This window comes from Diadema antillarum, unplaced genomic scaffold (assembly GCF_040938485.1).
Source record: "Diadema antillarum isolate AM-2024a unplaced genomic scaffold, OU_Dant_1.0 seq00000526_RagTag, whole genome shotgun sequence".
In the NCBI taxonomy this organism is placed as follows: Eukaryota; Metazoa; Echinodermata; class Echinoidea; order Diadematoida; family Diadematidae; genus Diadema; species Diadema antillarum.
The window spans coordinates 983,354-1,000,232 of NW_027271478.1; the positions used below are offsets into that span (position 1 = coordinate 983,354).

Here is a 16,879-nt window from a genome sequence, read left to right on the forward strand (position 1 = left end):
ATTCTTCTTGGGGATAACATTGCTGTGAACATCAAAAAAGAGAAAAAAATAATTTATATCATTGTCCTCATTCATTCTATGTAAAGTGTTATCTTTCCTCCCTTGCACTGTGAGCTTCTTTGTTTGATGGAACATGCTCTCTTTAAGAAACCGCATTTATTTTTATAATTATCATTATTCATTTTGAGTCCCATAAACATTTCCTAATTTGCAGCAAATGCTAAAACATGAAGCAGCACACTCGTGCATAAACATTCAAAATTTTCACTGTTGTCAATAACTCTCTTGTAAACTGAAGTATTAGGGGGAACGACATCAAAATGCATACATGTACATGTCGAAATTTCACTGTATTTCCTGTTTGTTTAAAGGAAACATCACAACACAATAAAAAGTTGTAGGTTCAGTTTTTGGATAAGGAAAAAAAAAGGTGGTATCTTTTACAGACCACATTGAAGTAATCACCAATGTATAATAATAATACAGCTGTACATGATAAGATGTGTTCCACTGATAAACACAGAAACAAAAAGTCACTTGTGAAACATTGTTACTCAAAACAATTTTCATGTTACATTTATATGATTTTGCTTTGGTTTTGGAATTTCATAGACCTTTGAGGCACTGAATTCTACGTGATCATTGACAAATAGTTTGACAGTTACTTTAAAAGATACAATTTCTAAATGACATGACATCATACTTCAGTAAAGAGAACACAGTTAACTTCATCAGTTATATTTATCAGAACAGACGAAGCACCAAACTTGGACAAAATTCAGCAGTGATTTACTACACTGTACCTTAAACATTGGTACTTAGCTCCCAGACAGACAAAACTGAAGTACTTGTGGAACAGCAGCTTGGGAATGCTTTTGCCACTGGGAGGCCATCAAAGGCGAGGGGCATCTGTCCACTGTGATACAAATGTCAGAAGCATTTCTGGAGAGCACATTCTTCACAGGTTGTGCCCTCTCTCTAGCCTCCTTGGGGTAGTCGAGGCTCAAATGACTGCAACACTTCCCCCCACAACACAAATTTCCACCAACTTGAGGCAGCCACTCCTTCAAAGCACGGAGTAAGAGCGCCACCGCTCTACTTCAGTCTCACAAAGTGTCACAGTATTGCACTTGGATTTGCTTCCCAGGACAGGTAGGGACATTGAAACACACACAAATGCACTGCTCATTCCTCTGTGGTGAATGCTGGGAGGCCTCGAATGTAGGAGTCAAGCTTTGTCTTAAAGAGCAAACTTTCCACGGGTTTGTTCAGAGGACACAGAGGGTTCCGCACCACGAGGTCAACGTAAATCTGCAAAGAGCAAAGTGTGATCAAAGACATAGAAGTTATATTATGTACATGAAATTATCATACACAGCAGCTGCCTGGAAGGTGTGAACATAGACACTGTGCACACATATTTATCATTGTCTACAGACTAGGCAGGAAGCAGAATTAAAGGGTGTGTATAGTTCTGGTTGAGGTGAGGATTTAGCTTTTAACATTTTGCGAGATATTCAGAAACCACTCTATGAGATGTCAAAAGGCATGCAATTCTAAGGGGCATCAAAAGTTTATTCGATGAAAATTGGTTTTGAAATAGCTGAGATATCCAAAAACAAGGTGAAACAAAGAGATCCTAATAGAAGGCGTGGCCTGTCGCCTTTTATCATTATCACTTTTTTGGATATCTCAGCCATTTAAAAACCAATTTTCATCAAATAAACGTTGAATCCTTCTTAAAATTACATGCTCTTTCATATTTCATAAGAGGTTTCTCATTATCTCACTTAGGAATGTTCAAAACATGAATCCCCACCTCAACCAGTACTGTACAGTCCCTTTAAGGCAAACATTTTCTATTGACTGCTAGTGGAATTTTGTCACCTGGCCTAACTTGCCAAGCTTTATCATCAGCATTCAGTAATCTATCAAAACATGTAGCAGTAGACTAGCAAAGTCCATTCACATGTTGCAAATGTGCCTCAGTCCAACAAGAAAGTCATGGTGACACAATTCAGATTACGGGGATAAAATAATCTCTGTTCCTTGACAATATGTTCTAAGATATCTGCGCCAATGGGCGCACAGAACGCAGTAAGAGTTAAAGAGTGCAGAAATTAGACAAATTAGTGTATGTTCTATCTCTGTATGATGATACTCGCATTACAGGGATCTCTGTAATTCGCATCACAGAGAACTTGTCATACATAAGGTCTGCATGCCACATCTGACCAGCATTTACATTAGACTCCTGCATACAATGCACGTTGGCAATCTTGAAATTGAAAAGTCAACTTCATATAACTTTCATTCTAAAACATCATCGAGAGCTGTAAAATCTAAACAGCACAAGGAAAGCAATTGCATATATGTGTTCATTCGCTTTTTTCTTTGAAATCAAAGTCTGATTTAAAATTGACCCATAGATATTGCCAAATAGGCTGTATTTTTATTCTCCAGACAACATTCGGAAGTTTTACTCCTCTTCTCCTCTTTCTTATTATCACTAGTAGCAGAAGTTAGCAGTGGTATCAACATAATCAGCTATTCATATTTAACATGAGCAATTTTCAAGTACTGCTCAATTATACTTTAAAAACGTTTATCAATCTTCATATGATCCTTGCACTCCTAGCACCAGCCTTGCACAACTCTTCATGTTAGAGAACAGGTAGCAAGCAGGAACAAAGTAACATTACAGTTGGTATTCTGTTGCTGCTTTTTTTTTCCATTTCATATCTTACCCCACTGTACAGGTGTTGGAGAACCTCTCTCATTGGTCCAACATTCAGACTTGTATTGAGGATGAACTTCAACCCACTGGGCGTCTCAAAGAAGTGCAGCTTGTAAGAATTGGTACAGTAATTCAGGAAACCATCTTTGCTGTTTGATTTGCAGTGGTCAAGGCTCAGACTTGCATGATTTTGTGCACAAATGAAATATCAAAATGCATTTGAAAGTACATGTATTCAGAAAGAAACACACTAACCCCTGAAGAATCATTATAAAATGAAATCCAGCAATATCAACACTAAAACTTTTATGAAAATTTGAGCAAAATACAGTGTATGATAACACATATAGGTGTACATACAAACACGTACATGTGTATCATAACACTGTGTGAACGATACTATGGCGGTAGCATCCCTATATTTAATTCTAATGTAGTAAATTGGAGAAAAAAAAGTTACAGGCTATGCAACGCTGCACACTGGCACTGGTCCGATGGTCCAGGACCAGTAAAACTCATTCTCGGACCAGTAACTTTTCCAGGAATGGACCTGTAAAAAATGAGGGAAAAAAAAATGGGTATCTAATACCTGTCTGTCAGACCAGTAGAAAAAATAGGTTAGTGTGCAGCCCTGGGCTATGACATTCATATTTGAGGTAAGATTAATTTGGTTCACACAGAGGCACAGGGAAAGAACAATATATTGCAGATCTCAATGGCATATGAAAGGGAGGGAGATCGAAGGGTTACAGTTCAATGTTCATAATCCTGACAACTGTATAGTCCAGATACTGTATATAATTTCTGCTATAACTACAAATTGGTGTCATAATTTTGCTATCAGTCATAGGTCACAATGGCTGGCAGAGAATGTGCATACAGACTGTAAACCAAGAAAAAAACACTTTTGTTTTTACATACATTGTATATCTTTTGGATCTCACCACATGAACCTATGATAATATCTACTCACAGTATACAATGTCTTTCTATTCATACCACATAGAAAACATACAAAGTATGAGAAGTCAGTATTTGAAAGGATACAAATCTGTTGGAGATATCCTCGTCACAAAAGACTTGATTGAAAACACCAGGCCATACATCAACTTAAACTCCTGTAGAGAGAAAATGAGTCTTGAATTATAACACAAACAACATAGACTTGTCATCATGAACTGCTATTTATTTCCCTACCACATCTGCATAATCAATAACCACAGGCAAATGAATGCTTATGTCAAACATCAATGTGTATTTTTTTTTTTTTTTTACTTACACAGAATACAATGAAGTAAAATTCATCGCTCGAAGCAATGCAAAACACCCTTTTTTATCATCTATTTAGGGATTCTAACAAAGGTAGATCATAATGTACCCCATAGTCTTGAGATAACAGAATGCTGTCATATATCAGGAAAAGAAAATCTTTAACTGTATCAAAATTACATATGAAAAGTTTAATGATCAGTGTGCCTTGTCTAGTATATCAAATTGCAGTCAAATTATAAAGATCTATATTGAAAGACTTCAATTTCAAGAGAAAGATTGAAAAGCCTTTATCAACATGTATAGTACAATATATCATCAGACAGAAGCATGTTTATGGGTTTGAAATATATAGCGACTATAGCCCATTCACTCTTGTTCCTTATTACTTCTGAGAATCATAATTAACAAAACAATGCTTATATGTGTCGAAAACTGAAGTTTTCTCTATGATTTTATCCTCTTCTACTTTGGCATGAAAAATATACTGACAATTTTTGCACAGGCCAAAAGAAGACTTCAGGCAAAACACGATCTCATTCGATTTGCATAAAACATATTATGTGTGGATGTAACCAAACATTACTGTTGTGAAACACGTATGGACGGGTAAAAAATAGGGTTTTACCTCTTCTTTGGGCATCCCTGCTTCTTTGTTCCTCACCCACTCTTGGTAGAAGAGACAGGTTCCAAACCGATCAAAGATGTAGAGATTGTAGATAGTCATGACTGAAATATTTCTGCAATTGATGCTTCAGCAGCACCTGTGAATATCAAAGGAAAATGCATAAGAATGCAGCTGCAGCTGTGTTCTTTCTTCTCTGTTTCAATGGTAGCATTGTGTTATGATTTCATGAGCTGCTACACACCTACTCTTTTTTCTTACACGATGTACATTGTTCTGTGACAAGACTACAATGAAAATCCAATGACTGGACTTGAATCTTGAGGTGCAGATCTTCACAGTGTATAAGAATTACTATGCATAACAAAATGTACAGTCCTCGGAAACCCTGTGTCTGAGTCCAGTCATGTCAAATGTACGCGTAGTATGTTACATTATCAATTTAATTAGAAATCTACTTCCACTTGGTAAACTTTACCTAGAAATGCAAAATGTACAACAGATCAGATGGTGTAATTACTCTACGATTACCCATACGAGTTGGACAGACAGACTCAGCCTTTGTTGTAATACATCAAAGCATTCTCAGGACAGCTAAACATTATTTACCCTAATCATGACCATTGAACCTTGAACCTTGAAGAAGTAATCCCTGTGGCAGCTTTTCGTGGGAAGCTGTATACTGGGATGGTACAAGGTGACATCAACGGCCGACGGACAGAATGTGTTTACAGATGGCAAATATAATCAATTGTACAAAATAAAAATTTTGCCATGTGCAAGTAAAAACCAAGCTGGTGGATTTATAGTATTCTGGATCCTACTGGGGGCTGCATATTCCGAATAGATGGGACGGCAGCCTCTTGGAAAGCAGTAGGTGTTCTTGAAGTAACTGTAGAGTATGGTAGGCGGTTCCACAGTTTTGTTGTTCTTGGGAAAAATGAATATTTGTATGGATCAATTGTGGGTGTTCATTTCTGCCAATATAAGTTGCTGGGATTATGATGGCTGGGAAGGAGATGTTCACCAGGTTATGTTGTATTTTGTAGAACATTGTTGCTTGTGCAAGAAGACGGCGGGTGTAACAGGTCCCAGTCCAACTTGGATAGTAATGGTGTGACAGGAGATGTACGTCTATTGTCTTGGTAGACAAAACGGGCAGCAGCTCGTTGTACCTGTTCCAATCGGTTGATGGAAGTAACCTCATACTGGATTCCAGGCTTCTACTACTCAGTTCTACTCCGATGGCCCCATGCTAGTTAAAAGTAAATTTACAAACTACCACTCCCTTCGTCTACCAGCTACAGCTGATTAAGTTATACAGCGAGATTAAATCAAACTCCTGACATTGGTTTCATCCAGAACAGCTATCGTGTATGCATACAATCATAGATTACATGCTATTCAATTTATTGAACCCTGGCCCTGTCACAAGTGTCATATCAAATGAGGAGCTGTCATATACGACACACAAACGCAAAAATTGGTGCATGGGACTACACTTTAATGTTTTCCTCCCCTATTATTTTCTATTATTTTTGATACTATAACCTCATAGTAGCCAGTATTCATATATCACTTAGAATGACCATTCGGTATAGAAACTGAGTTTGCATGAACATGATGACGAATATTGCACACTTACGTACGAATTGAAGTTTTAATTTCTGAAGACTGATGATGGGAATCGTCTCACAAGAGATCACACACTGAGTGCAGTGGGCGTGTAGTGTACTAAGTATGTAGTAGGCGGTGGTACACCGCGGCCACCGGCCGGCGGCGTAGGTTTACGTGCAAAGAGTGTAGGTACAGTTGTATGGCTGTGGACTGTGCGTGATCGGTGTGGGTAACGAGGTGTGTGATGGGGTGGGGGAATTTAAATTTTCATTGAAAGTTTTCAAGTTATATTTTCTTTAATATAAAACACATCTTATATATAATACAAACACATTATGCCATAATATCATGGTATTATCATATGGAATGTACTAGGATCATTTCGTCATATGTAGTAACATGTGTAATAAATTGTCATGTGTTACTGTAGGTTGCATTCAAACCTTTCTATAGCGGTCACCTCTGGGCCACACCCTAAGGGTGGACCGTGAAAAAGTGACTGTTGTGGAAAGATCTGAGATGGCCTCTATAGACAGGGTCTTACATGGCTTTTCTCAAGGGGGATTGTTTTTAGCGCCCGTATGCGGCAGGTAGCCGCTAAGGCAGGTTTGATTGTATTTTGTTTGGAAATAATAAAAGTGAATGAAAGGCTATCAGTATGGCATTAACTATGATTATGTGAGTAGATATTATGTATGGAGTTCTGCTCTCTGTTTGACCCGTTTAATATCATGCATTAGGTCCTATTTCTTTATCATCAAGTTTTTCAGGTGAAAGTAAATCATTTTACCATTGTACTGAAAGAATTCTTGTGACAACGCTCAATGTATACTTTTTTGTATATCTTTTGCACACCGTATCCACAAAAGAGGAGTGATGGTGTTGCATTTAATAGATTACATGACTTTTGTCATCATTTTCACCACGGATGATAGCTACAATGTGTAGCTTTAGATCTGCGACGCTAATGCTAAGACGACCCTCTCAAGCAAAAAAAAAAAAAAAAAAAAAAAAAAATGTGTTTTGCACATGCGCGAGAAAACTGTTGTCCAATCCGGGAGGAGGCGTTGTCCTATTGTTCGAGTCGCAGATGAAGAGATTGCAATTGATATAAAATAGCAAAGATGAACGTTATTTCAATTACTATAAACATATTTCTTAATTCTATCAGTACTGCAGTACCATCTTAAGCACCCCCCCCCCTTCATTGGTATTCTCGTCTTACAACAAAAGGAAAGTACACACACATTATTTTGCAGTCAGAGTAAAAATAGTTAAATTGTAAAAGGCAACTGCCCCCCCAAAAAAAAAAATAAATAAATAAATAAATAAATAAATCTTTGTTACTCTGGTTACGGGCCTACATTATCGATAATATTGATGTGACATATTGATGCCTTAGTGTATATTATACACCAATGCATCAATATGTCACATTCACCAGTTATAGCATGCACAATAAATAGAAATTCCAGTGCAGTTGAAAGCTATAGTCTGCAGGGGCGTCACCAGCTTTTTTTCACGGTGGGTGCGTTTTGACACTTTTTCGCTTTGGAAATTAAAGACACTCGGTCGTGGCGAGTGGTTTGTGCGGCACGGAGGCGAACGCAACACGCTGCCTCCCCCATTCTGTATCAAATGTAGTGACCCCCGAATGAGAATAGCGCTGGCTCAATGGGTCAGCGAAAATACGGTAGGCTACAAGAGAGCTCCCTGTGCTTATCTCCTAACCCAAAATGGCTGTCCCAGCGAGCCACGAGAGCTTCCGAATGGACGCACACTTTCAGTGCGCATGCGCATGAAGAGAGGCCAAAAGAGACACGCGTCTTCTTGCATCACCGCAGCTCGCGGTGACAATCTAATTATTTGTGTATGATGCGTACACACACACGCACACACACACACACACACACACACACGCCGCAGCGTCTTCTGGCCTCTCTCCTCCAATCACCGCAGCTCGCGGTGACAATGTTTGTGTATGATGCGTACACACACACGCACACACACACACTTGTCTCAGTGGTAGCATTGTCCCACACGTTTATGGAGATAGCATTGCGCAATTGCATGCACAAACTTCGGTCGTTCGGAGTTTACGTACCATTAGGGATGGCGATCGGCTGCCTTTAAGAGGGTAGGGGGAGGGGGACGCCCCTCCCCCTGGATTAGTCTAGCTTCTGGACTCTTTTTACTCGTAGCAGTGATCGTGTACACGTCAAGCCGTATGAGGGCGTGACACCCGAGGATTGCGATACGCCGAGAACTGCGATACCCGAGAAAAAAGAGTCCAGTAAAATACTTTCGCCGGATCGAGCAGGGTCAAGAGTTCACGCTAGAGTGGTCATGAATATTCATGACTCGCAGTCAAGCAGACAGTTTTACTACTTGTTAATGAGAATACCAGCTGATCGCACTCCCACTGGTAGTGTGTGGTAGTGCTGCCCACCTCCACTATACCAGGGAGGTGCTATAGCACCTCCCTGACTATACACTACAGCAATGTCCACCAAATACAGGGTTTTGTTGTGAAGTTGAGCCCACTTCGACCGCCTGCTCATACTGCATTATGTAGGCCTATGCTTTCTTTATGCATGATGAGAGACAAGCTGCCAATTTCATGATTTCATGAAGTCATCATATAAAAGTTGTCACATAAAATCAAGGAAATTCCAAATACTCTCATAATTATGAAGCTATATTATGTATACAAGAGAAGTAAAGTCTGTGTGTCTTATGAGAGAGAAGTTTTTTCATGAAACGTAGCCTCCATCCAAATAGGGGAGCTGTATATCTCCACAATTTTATAATACGATGAAAAAAAAAAGTTTCATTGGACATTATAGGCTTATTGAAGATTACAGACTTTATTTTAGATTGATTCCTCCGAGAATAACAGAGTGACCTCCGTAAAAGGGTCAATCCCACTATATCCGCTAAACTAATGTGATCTTCATATACATGACTTTTGATCAATATTCAATTCAATTCATGCTTTATTTCATTTTTCGAAAAGAACATAAACATTTCACTTTCTTTGGTAACAGAGAATAAGGTTGCATAGTCAAAACAAAGTAAATTGAGAAAAATATAATCGAGGAACCTTGGGATAAGAAATACGTTGTAATGAAAATTGACTGAAGTGATAAAGACGATATAATACGTAAGACATCGAAAAATAGAGGGACCCACTAAAAAGACAATGCTTGTAGAATGTGGGCCCCTCAAGTAAAGAATGTCAATAGAAATTGAACTGATGCAAAAAGGGGAAGAAAGACTGGGAATAAAGTAAAAAAGAAAAAAGTCTGGAAGCCCACTAGGAAGATAGAGTATCAAACAGACATACATACTCAGGTGAGTAAACATAAAACGAAACTGGGACGACGAAACTAATAAAGGGGGACTCATAGACAAGACAGAACTGAAAGAATTATATAAGAATTAATAAGGGGTAGGGTATTAAAAAACATATTGTCGATCAGAGTAGCAGAGTGATCAGTGACACGCGTAGGTTTCGAAATAAGCGGAAGAAAAGAAGAGGACAAAAATGTTTGAAGAAACTCGTGTGCGGCAGTATCATTTTCCAACTAGAGTAAGTCAATATTGAAGTCGCCGAGGAAGAAACAATCCTTATTTTTAAAAACTGGGGATTTTATCAAATCTGAAAGGTAAGTTAAAAAAATCTTTGATATTGGAGTTTGGAGGTCTGTACATAATGCCAACCACAATATTCCTAATCCCTGGGATGTAAATTTCTAAAAATAATGATTCAACAATATTATCCATTCTGGAAAAAAATCAAATAGATTTAAGGGATCCCGTGCCACAGAAGTCATATTTTTGGTAAAGCAACTCTACCAAAGATATTTAAAACCAGACCCCCCCCCCAAAAAAAAAAAAAAAATGGTAATGATAATAAATAATAGTAATAACATCATTATCATTACAAAATATCCAATGTAGGAACCAGACTCAAATAGTCGATCGTGCCAAAATATATTTCTGTCTCTACAATCAGGCTTAAAGGACAAGTTCACCTTCATAGACATGTGGGTTGAGGGAATGCAGCAATATTAGTAGAACACATCAGTGAGAGTTTGAGCAAAATCGGACAATCCGTTAAAAAGTTATGAATTTTTGAAGTTTTTGCTCAGTTACGGCTGGATGAAAAGACTACTATAGCTTGTGATGTCACATGAGTACAACGATGTAAAGAAAGAATAAAGAAAATTCAACATATTTCTATTTTTCTCGCATAACAAAAGAACACTCGACTTCTCTCTTTCAGAGGCAGGGGGAATAATATTACCCTTAACATACGTCAGTAGCAAGTCGAAGAACTGTGCACTTTATTCAAAAAGTAAGGTTTTGTGAAATTCTCTTTTTATTTTCCTTATATAGTTGTACGCATGTGACATCATACACTGTAGAAGTCTTCTCTTCCAGCAGTGGCTGCGCAGATACTTAAAATATTCGTAACTTTTGAACGGATTGTCCAATTTTCCTCAAACTTTCACTGGTGTGTTCTACTAATATTGCTGCATTATCTTAATCCTTATGTATTTATGAAGGTGGACTTGTCCTTTAAGCCTGATTGTAGATAGGAATAAAAAAAAAATTGTCATGGTCAACAAAGGCACGTGAAATTCATTGGATTGCGCCTGCGGGTATATAGGATAACGAAGAGGTTCGTGTTTTTGTTATTTTTTTTATATACTCAGTAGATCGAGTCAAATACAGACGGATTTCACTGACGAATTCCATAAGGTATTTCAAGATTCAACGAAACATACGTGATACCCTGCTATGAGATTTCTCCTCAAGGATTATGACAGCCTTATAGCTCAACTACAAGCAACTCCTCCCATATTTCACTATAGAACACATTAAAGTAACTTTATTATCTCATTTCCATGGAAAAAGTGCAGGTGGGAAACGTATACGTTACGAAAACTCACTCCCTGACCAACATAACTCGCAGGATTCATCCAATTATAAACTTATACAAACGCTCTGAGGGAATTTATTCATAGTAAGAACTTTCATAATCAAACTATTTCATCTAAACGTAAAAGCAACATTGTTCCATGCGTCCTTTTACCAAAACACTTGTGGCTTGTTTTTAAAACAGATTATGCTGAAAGTGCTATATTCGTGAGGAATATGGTGCTGGTTAAAATGATGCGTTCTTCCAAACTGATAGGCTCTTTAATCAGAAAGCTATGCCTGTTATTCCGAAGGTTCATTTATTCGCAATAAACTATTGCTCACTATTTTTTTTTCTGATAATGAAATAATTTTCATTAGCCGAAACTTAAAAGATTTAAGGGTTTGTATATAGTTATGTACTTGTAAATAGCACACTTAACCATCACAACAATACCCGCTGTTATGTTCACATGGCATGTGCTGATACGTGGCGATAACAATATGCCAATTCTTTTAATTTTATTAATTGAATGGATTTTGAAGTAGGCCTACCGGTAACAGGAGTGTTACACACATCTATTTTCCCTGAAAAGGTGTTAGTGCTAACCTATATAGCAGTAAAGCAAAACAGAGCAAAAGGAAACAAACTTGTAATGCTACACATTAAGCCGCGTTGATCGAAGGATGATAATACAGCATGACATTGTAATGATGAGAAGCAGAATGCTTCTCATCATTACAGCGACTCAAATTGTCTTATGACTTTGAAAGCGAACACTTCTTTTTAATGGGTGCTCATCAATGTGAATGCAGGAGGCCTACAGGTCATTCTCATTTATACACACACACACCCCAAAAAACAAAAAACAAAAAAAAAATGGGGGCAAAATTGAATAAGATACGACTAGCAAATTACCTCCCGCAAAACCATACTGTTGAAAAGACATGCATTTTACTTCTCTTTTTTTAATGGGAGTGGACTTTCTCTTGTCTGTATGGTTGAAGATCACCTATTGGAAAGCAATACCCGGAAGTAAATGGTTTAGCAAATATTTACACATCACAGATGATTTTTTTTTAAAATTTATTTATTGTCTTCTTTATAAAAGCAGGGTAGTCCCATTCAAGCCGCAAGGCCTGCTTTCCAAGGGAGCCCTGCTGGAACAAATCACATTTATGATACAATAAAATATATACATAATAATAATATACAAACACACACACTATAATACATTTCATAAAAGTGGAGAGCCTCTGTAGATAGATAGAGCGAGAGGGAGAGGGGGGGGGGAGGGGGGAGAGAAAGAGAGGGTGAGAAAGAAAGGTGACAGGAAGAATACATGTGTACAACTTTCAAAGAAACGAGAAATTAACTACTGCTGGTAATCACCTGGATGTTGCGGACATTGCGTTTAAAAAGGGGCAGTGAGGCGAAGGATTTAAAGGACAAGTCCACCTTCATATACATAAGGCTTGAGAGAATGCAGCAATATTAGTAGAACACATCAGTGAAAGTTTGAGGAAAATTGGACAATCCGTTCAAAAGTTACGAATATTTTAAGTATCTGTGCAGTCACTGCTGGAAGAGAAGACTACTACAGTGTATGATGTCACATGCGTACAACTATAAAGAAAATGAAAAGAGAATTTCACAAAACCTTACTTTTTGAGTAAAGTTCACATTTCTTCGACTTGCTACTGACATACGTTAAGGGTAATATTATTCCCCCTGCCTTCTGAAAGAGAGAAGTCAAGTGTTCTTTTGTTATGCGAGAAAAATGGAAATTTGTTGAATTTTCTTTATTCTTTCTTTATATCGTTGTACTCATGTGACATCACAAGCTATAGTAGTCTTTTCATTCAGCCGTGACTGAGCAGGAACTTCAAAAATTCATAACTTTTTAACGGATTGTCCGATTTTGCTCAAACTCTCTCTGATGTGTTCTACTAATATTGCTGCATTCACTAAACCCACATGTCTATGAAGGTGAACTTGTCCTTTAACAAACACGGGTAGAGAGTTAAAGCTTCGTTGCTGTGTATGAAAAAGACTGCCTTTTATACTCGGACTTGGGTTTAGCTAGATATAGTTGGTGCATGGAGACTGATCTCGTATAGAGTATGGATTAATTCGCTGAGGTGAAACTCGTCTTAGATATTCGGGAGCAAGGCCTTTCAAAATCTTGTACATAAATACATTATAATTATATTCCAGTCTATGTTTAACGGATTGTAATTTCAAAGAATCTAACATAATTTGAACAGGGGTATAATAGGGTGCATCTAACACTAAGATGATATAACTTTCGAGCCCAGCTATTAGTAAAATTGCATTTATATGCATTGAACATCAGCTGCGTGGATAGTATAAAAATTGATGATGCGCAGTGTGGGACACGATCGACATATTGCAATTTTGTCTTAACGGTAACGTTCATACTAGTATTATGTTTCATTGGAAATACCAGATATTTCTCCTTTAATCATGCTGTTAATGAACATCTTTAAAAATCGTCCAACAATGAAGGATTAAAAATCTAGGGCAGCTAGATAAACTTTATAGGAGACCATACCATGTTGTTATCATGTCGTGTTGTTCTGAGGGGTGAACCCCGTAGACTGTGGTATCATAAAGTTTAAATGAATAATTAATAAATCTATTTTGCACTATACGATATAAGCAAGTGTCTGATTTATATCTATGCCCTTCAGCATGGTGTTGTGGAGTTTGTCTGTTATATCAAGGAGGCTCTCTTGCCTTCTTGATGATTATAGCTAGTTTACCTCCTGATGGTTATATGGCATCATCTTTATAATGCAATGTGAATATCAGAATTGTATAATAATCGATCCGCTGGGATTGTTAAATGCTGAATAATTCTGGAGTCAGAAATTTCTCATTTCTGGTTACAGTTTGTTTTTCTGAAGGTTCATTTTCAGGGTTTATTATTACGATGGTTCAGTAATCCAAAACTAAATAAGGTTCGTTTGTATAGCTCCTAAAAGACATATAAAGAAAAAAAAATTGCAATCCCGAAGGTTCGTTAATATAAAACGATATTGGTTAGTAATTCCGAATGTTTGGTTATAAGTATGCAATTTTTCCATATGTTGGATTTACGAACCTTGTTTCATATGTTTGTTTGTTTGATGTTTGTTTGTTTGTTTGTTTGTTTGTTTGTTTTTTGGGGTGGGGTGGGGGGCTATCAAACCTTCAAAATAATAAAGTTTCTCTCATTTTCAGATTAGCGAACCTTCGGGAAAACAATGCCTATTCAATTTTTGGATACATAGCGTGTATAAGGTTTGCCACGTAATTTCTCCATCAAACATGTGATATCTTTATCTTCCTTTGGTAAATTAGGTCTGAAGAAAATACCAGCTTATTTTTTTAAATCAAAACTGATAAAATACTATTCCTAAGCTTGTGAAGCTCAACGCGGGAAACCTTTTATGCTCGCGTAATCAAAGCGTGTTTTTGTATTCTAACCTGTTATATTTTATAACACATAAAGCTTTGATGGCTACATATTTTATCGATGAAATCACTTATCACTATAATTTCAGCGTCAGATCCCACACTCAGAAAGATTTGTGGATGTTTTTATTTGAAATTGCGTGGTATTTAGGTCCTATGCTGACAGTTTTACTATTGTGGTTATGTTGTGAATTATTGTTCTCCAGATATAGAAATCCGATTGTAAACCTACTTAACGTTTATACTTGGCTAAAAAAAGGGGGGGGGGGGATTCCAGAAGTTCAAGGCTTCATCTTACAGGATTGGCACACAAGTACAACATACAGTCGACTGCAGTCGTAGTATACCCAGTCAATTTGCATATAATATCAATTTGATATTTAGAATCAGTGCCTTCTTCAAAGTGTTTATGGATTCACTCGGACACAGAGCAGCCGACTGAAATACCTCTCTCTTACCAAATCCTGTTGCACTGCCACAAACAAGATCGCAAAATCAAGAACATTTCTAATTATGATACGAATAGTCATGGCTACTATTGGGCCCTATTCTTTTGTACAAAGTTGAAAAAAAAAATAGAGAGAAATCACTAGAGAGATAAACGATCGTAGATCGCCATTCGTTTTTAGCTCCATGGCCAAACTAAACACTTTATACTGGGTAAGGTACATAATTATGCAATGCATGCATGCAGTACTCCATCCGCCCATGGTGGGACCAGGGGGGTGGAAGAGAGACCAAGGACAGATCTGCAGGGTGTTGGGAGAAAGGTACTGAACTGTGTAATGCCTATAACGGTTGATGACTAGTCTAATCCAAATTCAGCAGTAAATTCAGCATTATGTGTTCGTATTAGGCCTACTATGAATAAAAAGGTACTGTGTCTTTTCTTCAGAAGAATTGAATACTCTGAAACTAATTTGTGACCTATATGAATCTACATGTCATTAATATAGATCACATACGAAGTCAGATAGACGCAAATTTCATTTACATTGGTTTGATAAACAGACTACTACCATACTCGGTGGGCGGGACCTGTCAGAGCGAATGATATATCGCGTTCAGTCAAAATCCGATCGGAAAGTCGTAAAACTGAAACTTTCTTCCCGGACCCTTTTTCGTTGGGCGCGCAGTCTCTCGAATATCGCAATCAGAAAGTTTGCGCCCTCTCTTGGCACCAAGGAAAAGGGGACGGAGCCCAGACTACCCCTGGATCCGCCACTGGTCTAGTCAAGGGTGTCGGTTTATGTTCATGACTGGGGGAGGTATGACCATCGAGTGGCGTCGACGTGACCAAGCTGGAGAAGGATGTGTGCGTGTTTGTTTGTTTGTGTGTGTGTGTATTATATACATGGAAAAGTTAGGAATTACCCCAGGTCAAGTCTTTTTATTGTCAATGCAAGACATTTTTATATAGACTAGTATATAAAGCAACACTGCAAAATCAATGATCTAGCTTTGATATAACGAAGCGTAAGGTACAAAGGTGTACATTCTACATCACATTGCGCAACATTGTAGCAACTCTTTTTGCCGTTCGGATGTCCTGAGTACACTGCGCACATCCTGCTTATGTGCAGAATGCCAACCAGGAATCACGCTGAATCACAATCTTTTGTCGGCTCTGGGCTTTTTGAACAATGTTTCGCACTATAATATACCTATTTAATTATGGTTAAAAGAAATCATAGAAAGATATCTTATTTCTTGATCACCCTTTCATTCAAAAGCAGTTTACTAAACCTTGAATTACTATTTTGGTAAGTCTTCTTCTTTTTTTTTTTTACCAGCGGATGGGGGGGGGGGGGGGTGGGGCACCCCCCCCCCCGTGCGCCCTCCCCCCCCCCCCTCCGTAGTTACGCCACTGCTTTTGGGTGAAATAGTTAGACAGATTTCTAACAAAAAAGCAAGAAAATCTTTTCATCGCGGGAATTATGATTATGTGGGGTGGGGCAAATGGTGCGCTTGCCTTCCAATATTTTTATGGGGTCAACATTTTTGTTTTCTTTCAAAAGCAAGAAAATCTTCTCATTTCGGGAATTATTAATTATGGGGGGGGGGTGGCAAAATTATAATATGCTTGCCCCTCCAATAGTTTTATGGGAGCAACTTTTTTTTTCTGTCAAAAAAAAAGGGAAGAAAATCTTCTCGTCTCTGGAATTATGGAGGGGGGGGGGGTGGGCAAAATGATATGTTTGCCCCTCCATTTTTTTTTTTTAAT

General features: G+C 37.9%; 1 protein-coding gene across 1 annotated transcript; it reads right to left on the bottom strand.

The window, feature by feature from the left end:
- Positions 1–1,185: 1,185 nt before the first annotated feature.
- On the bottom strand, positions 1,186–4,764 carry LOC139734430 (trafficking protein particle complex subunit 1-like). Its single transcript, XM_071645216.1, has 4 exons — positions 4,635–4,764; positions 3,785–3,855; positions 2,748–2,886; positions 1,186–1,311 (listed from the first exon to the last, which is right to left on the bottom strand). Exons 1-4 carry the CDS (start codon positions 4,731–4,733, stop codon positions 1,186–1,188), a joined length of 435 nt encoding a protein of 144 aa, XP_071501317.1. The 5' UTR covers positions 4,734–4,764.
- Between the last annotated feature and the right edge of the window lie 12,115 nt (positions 4,765–16,879).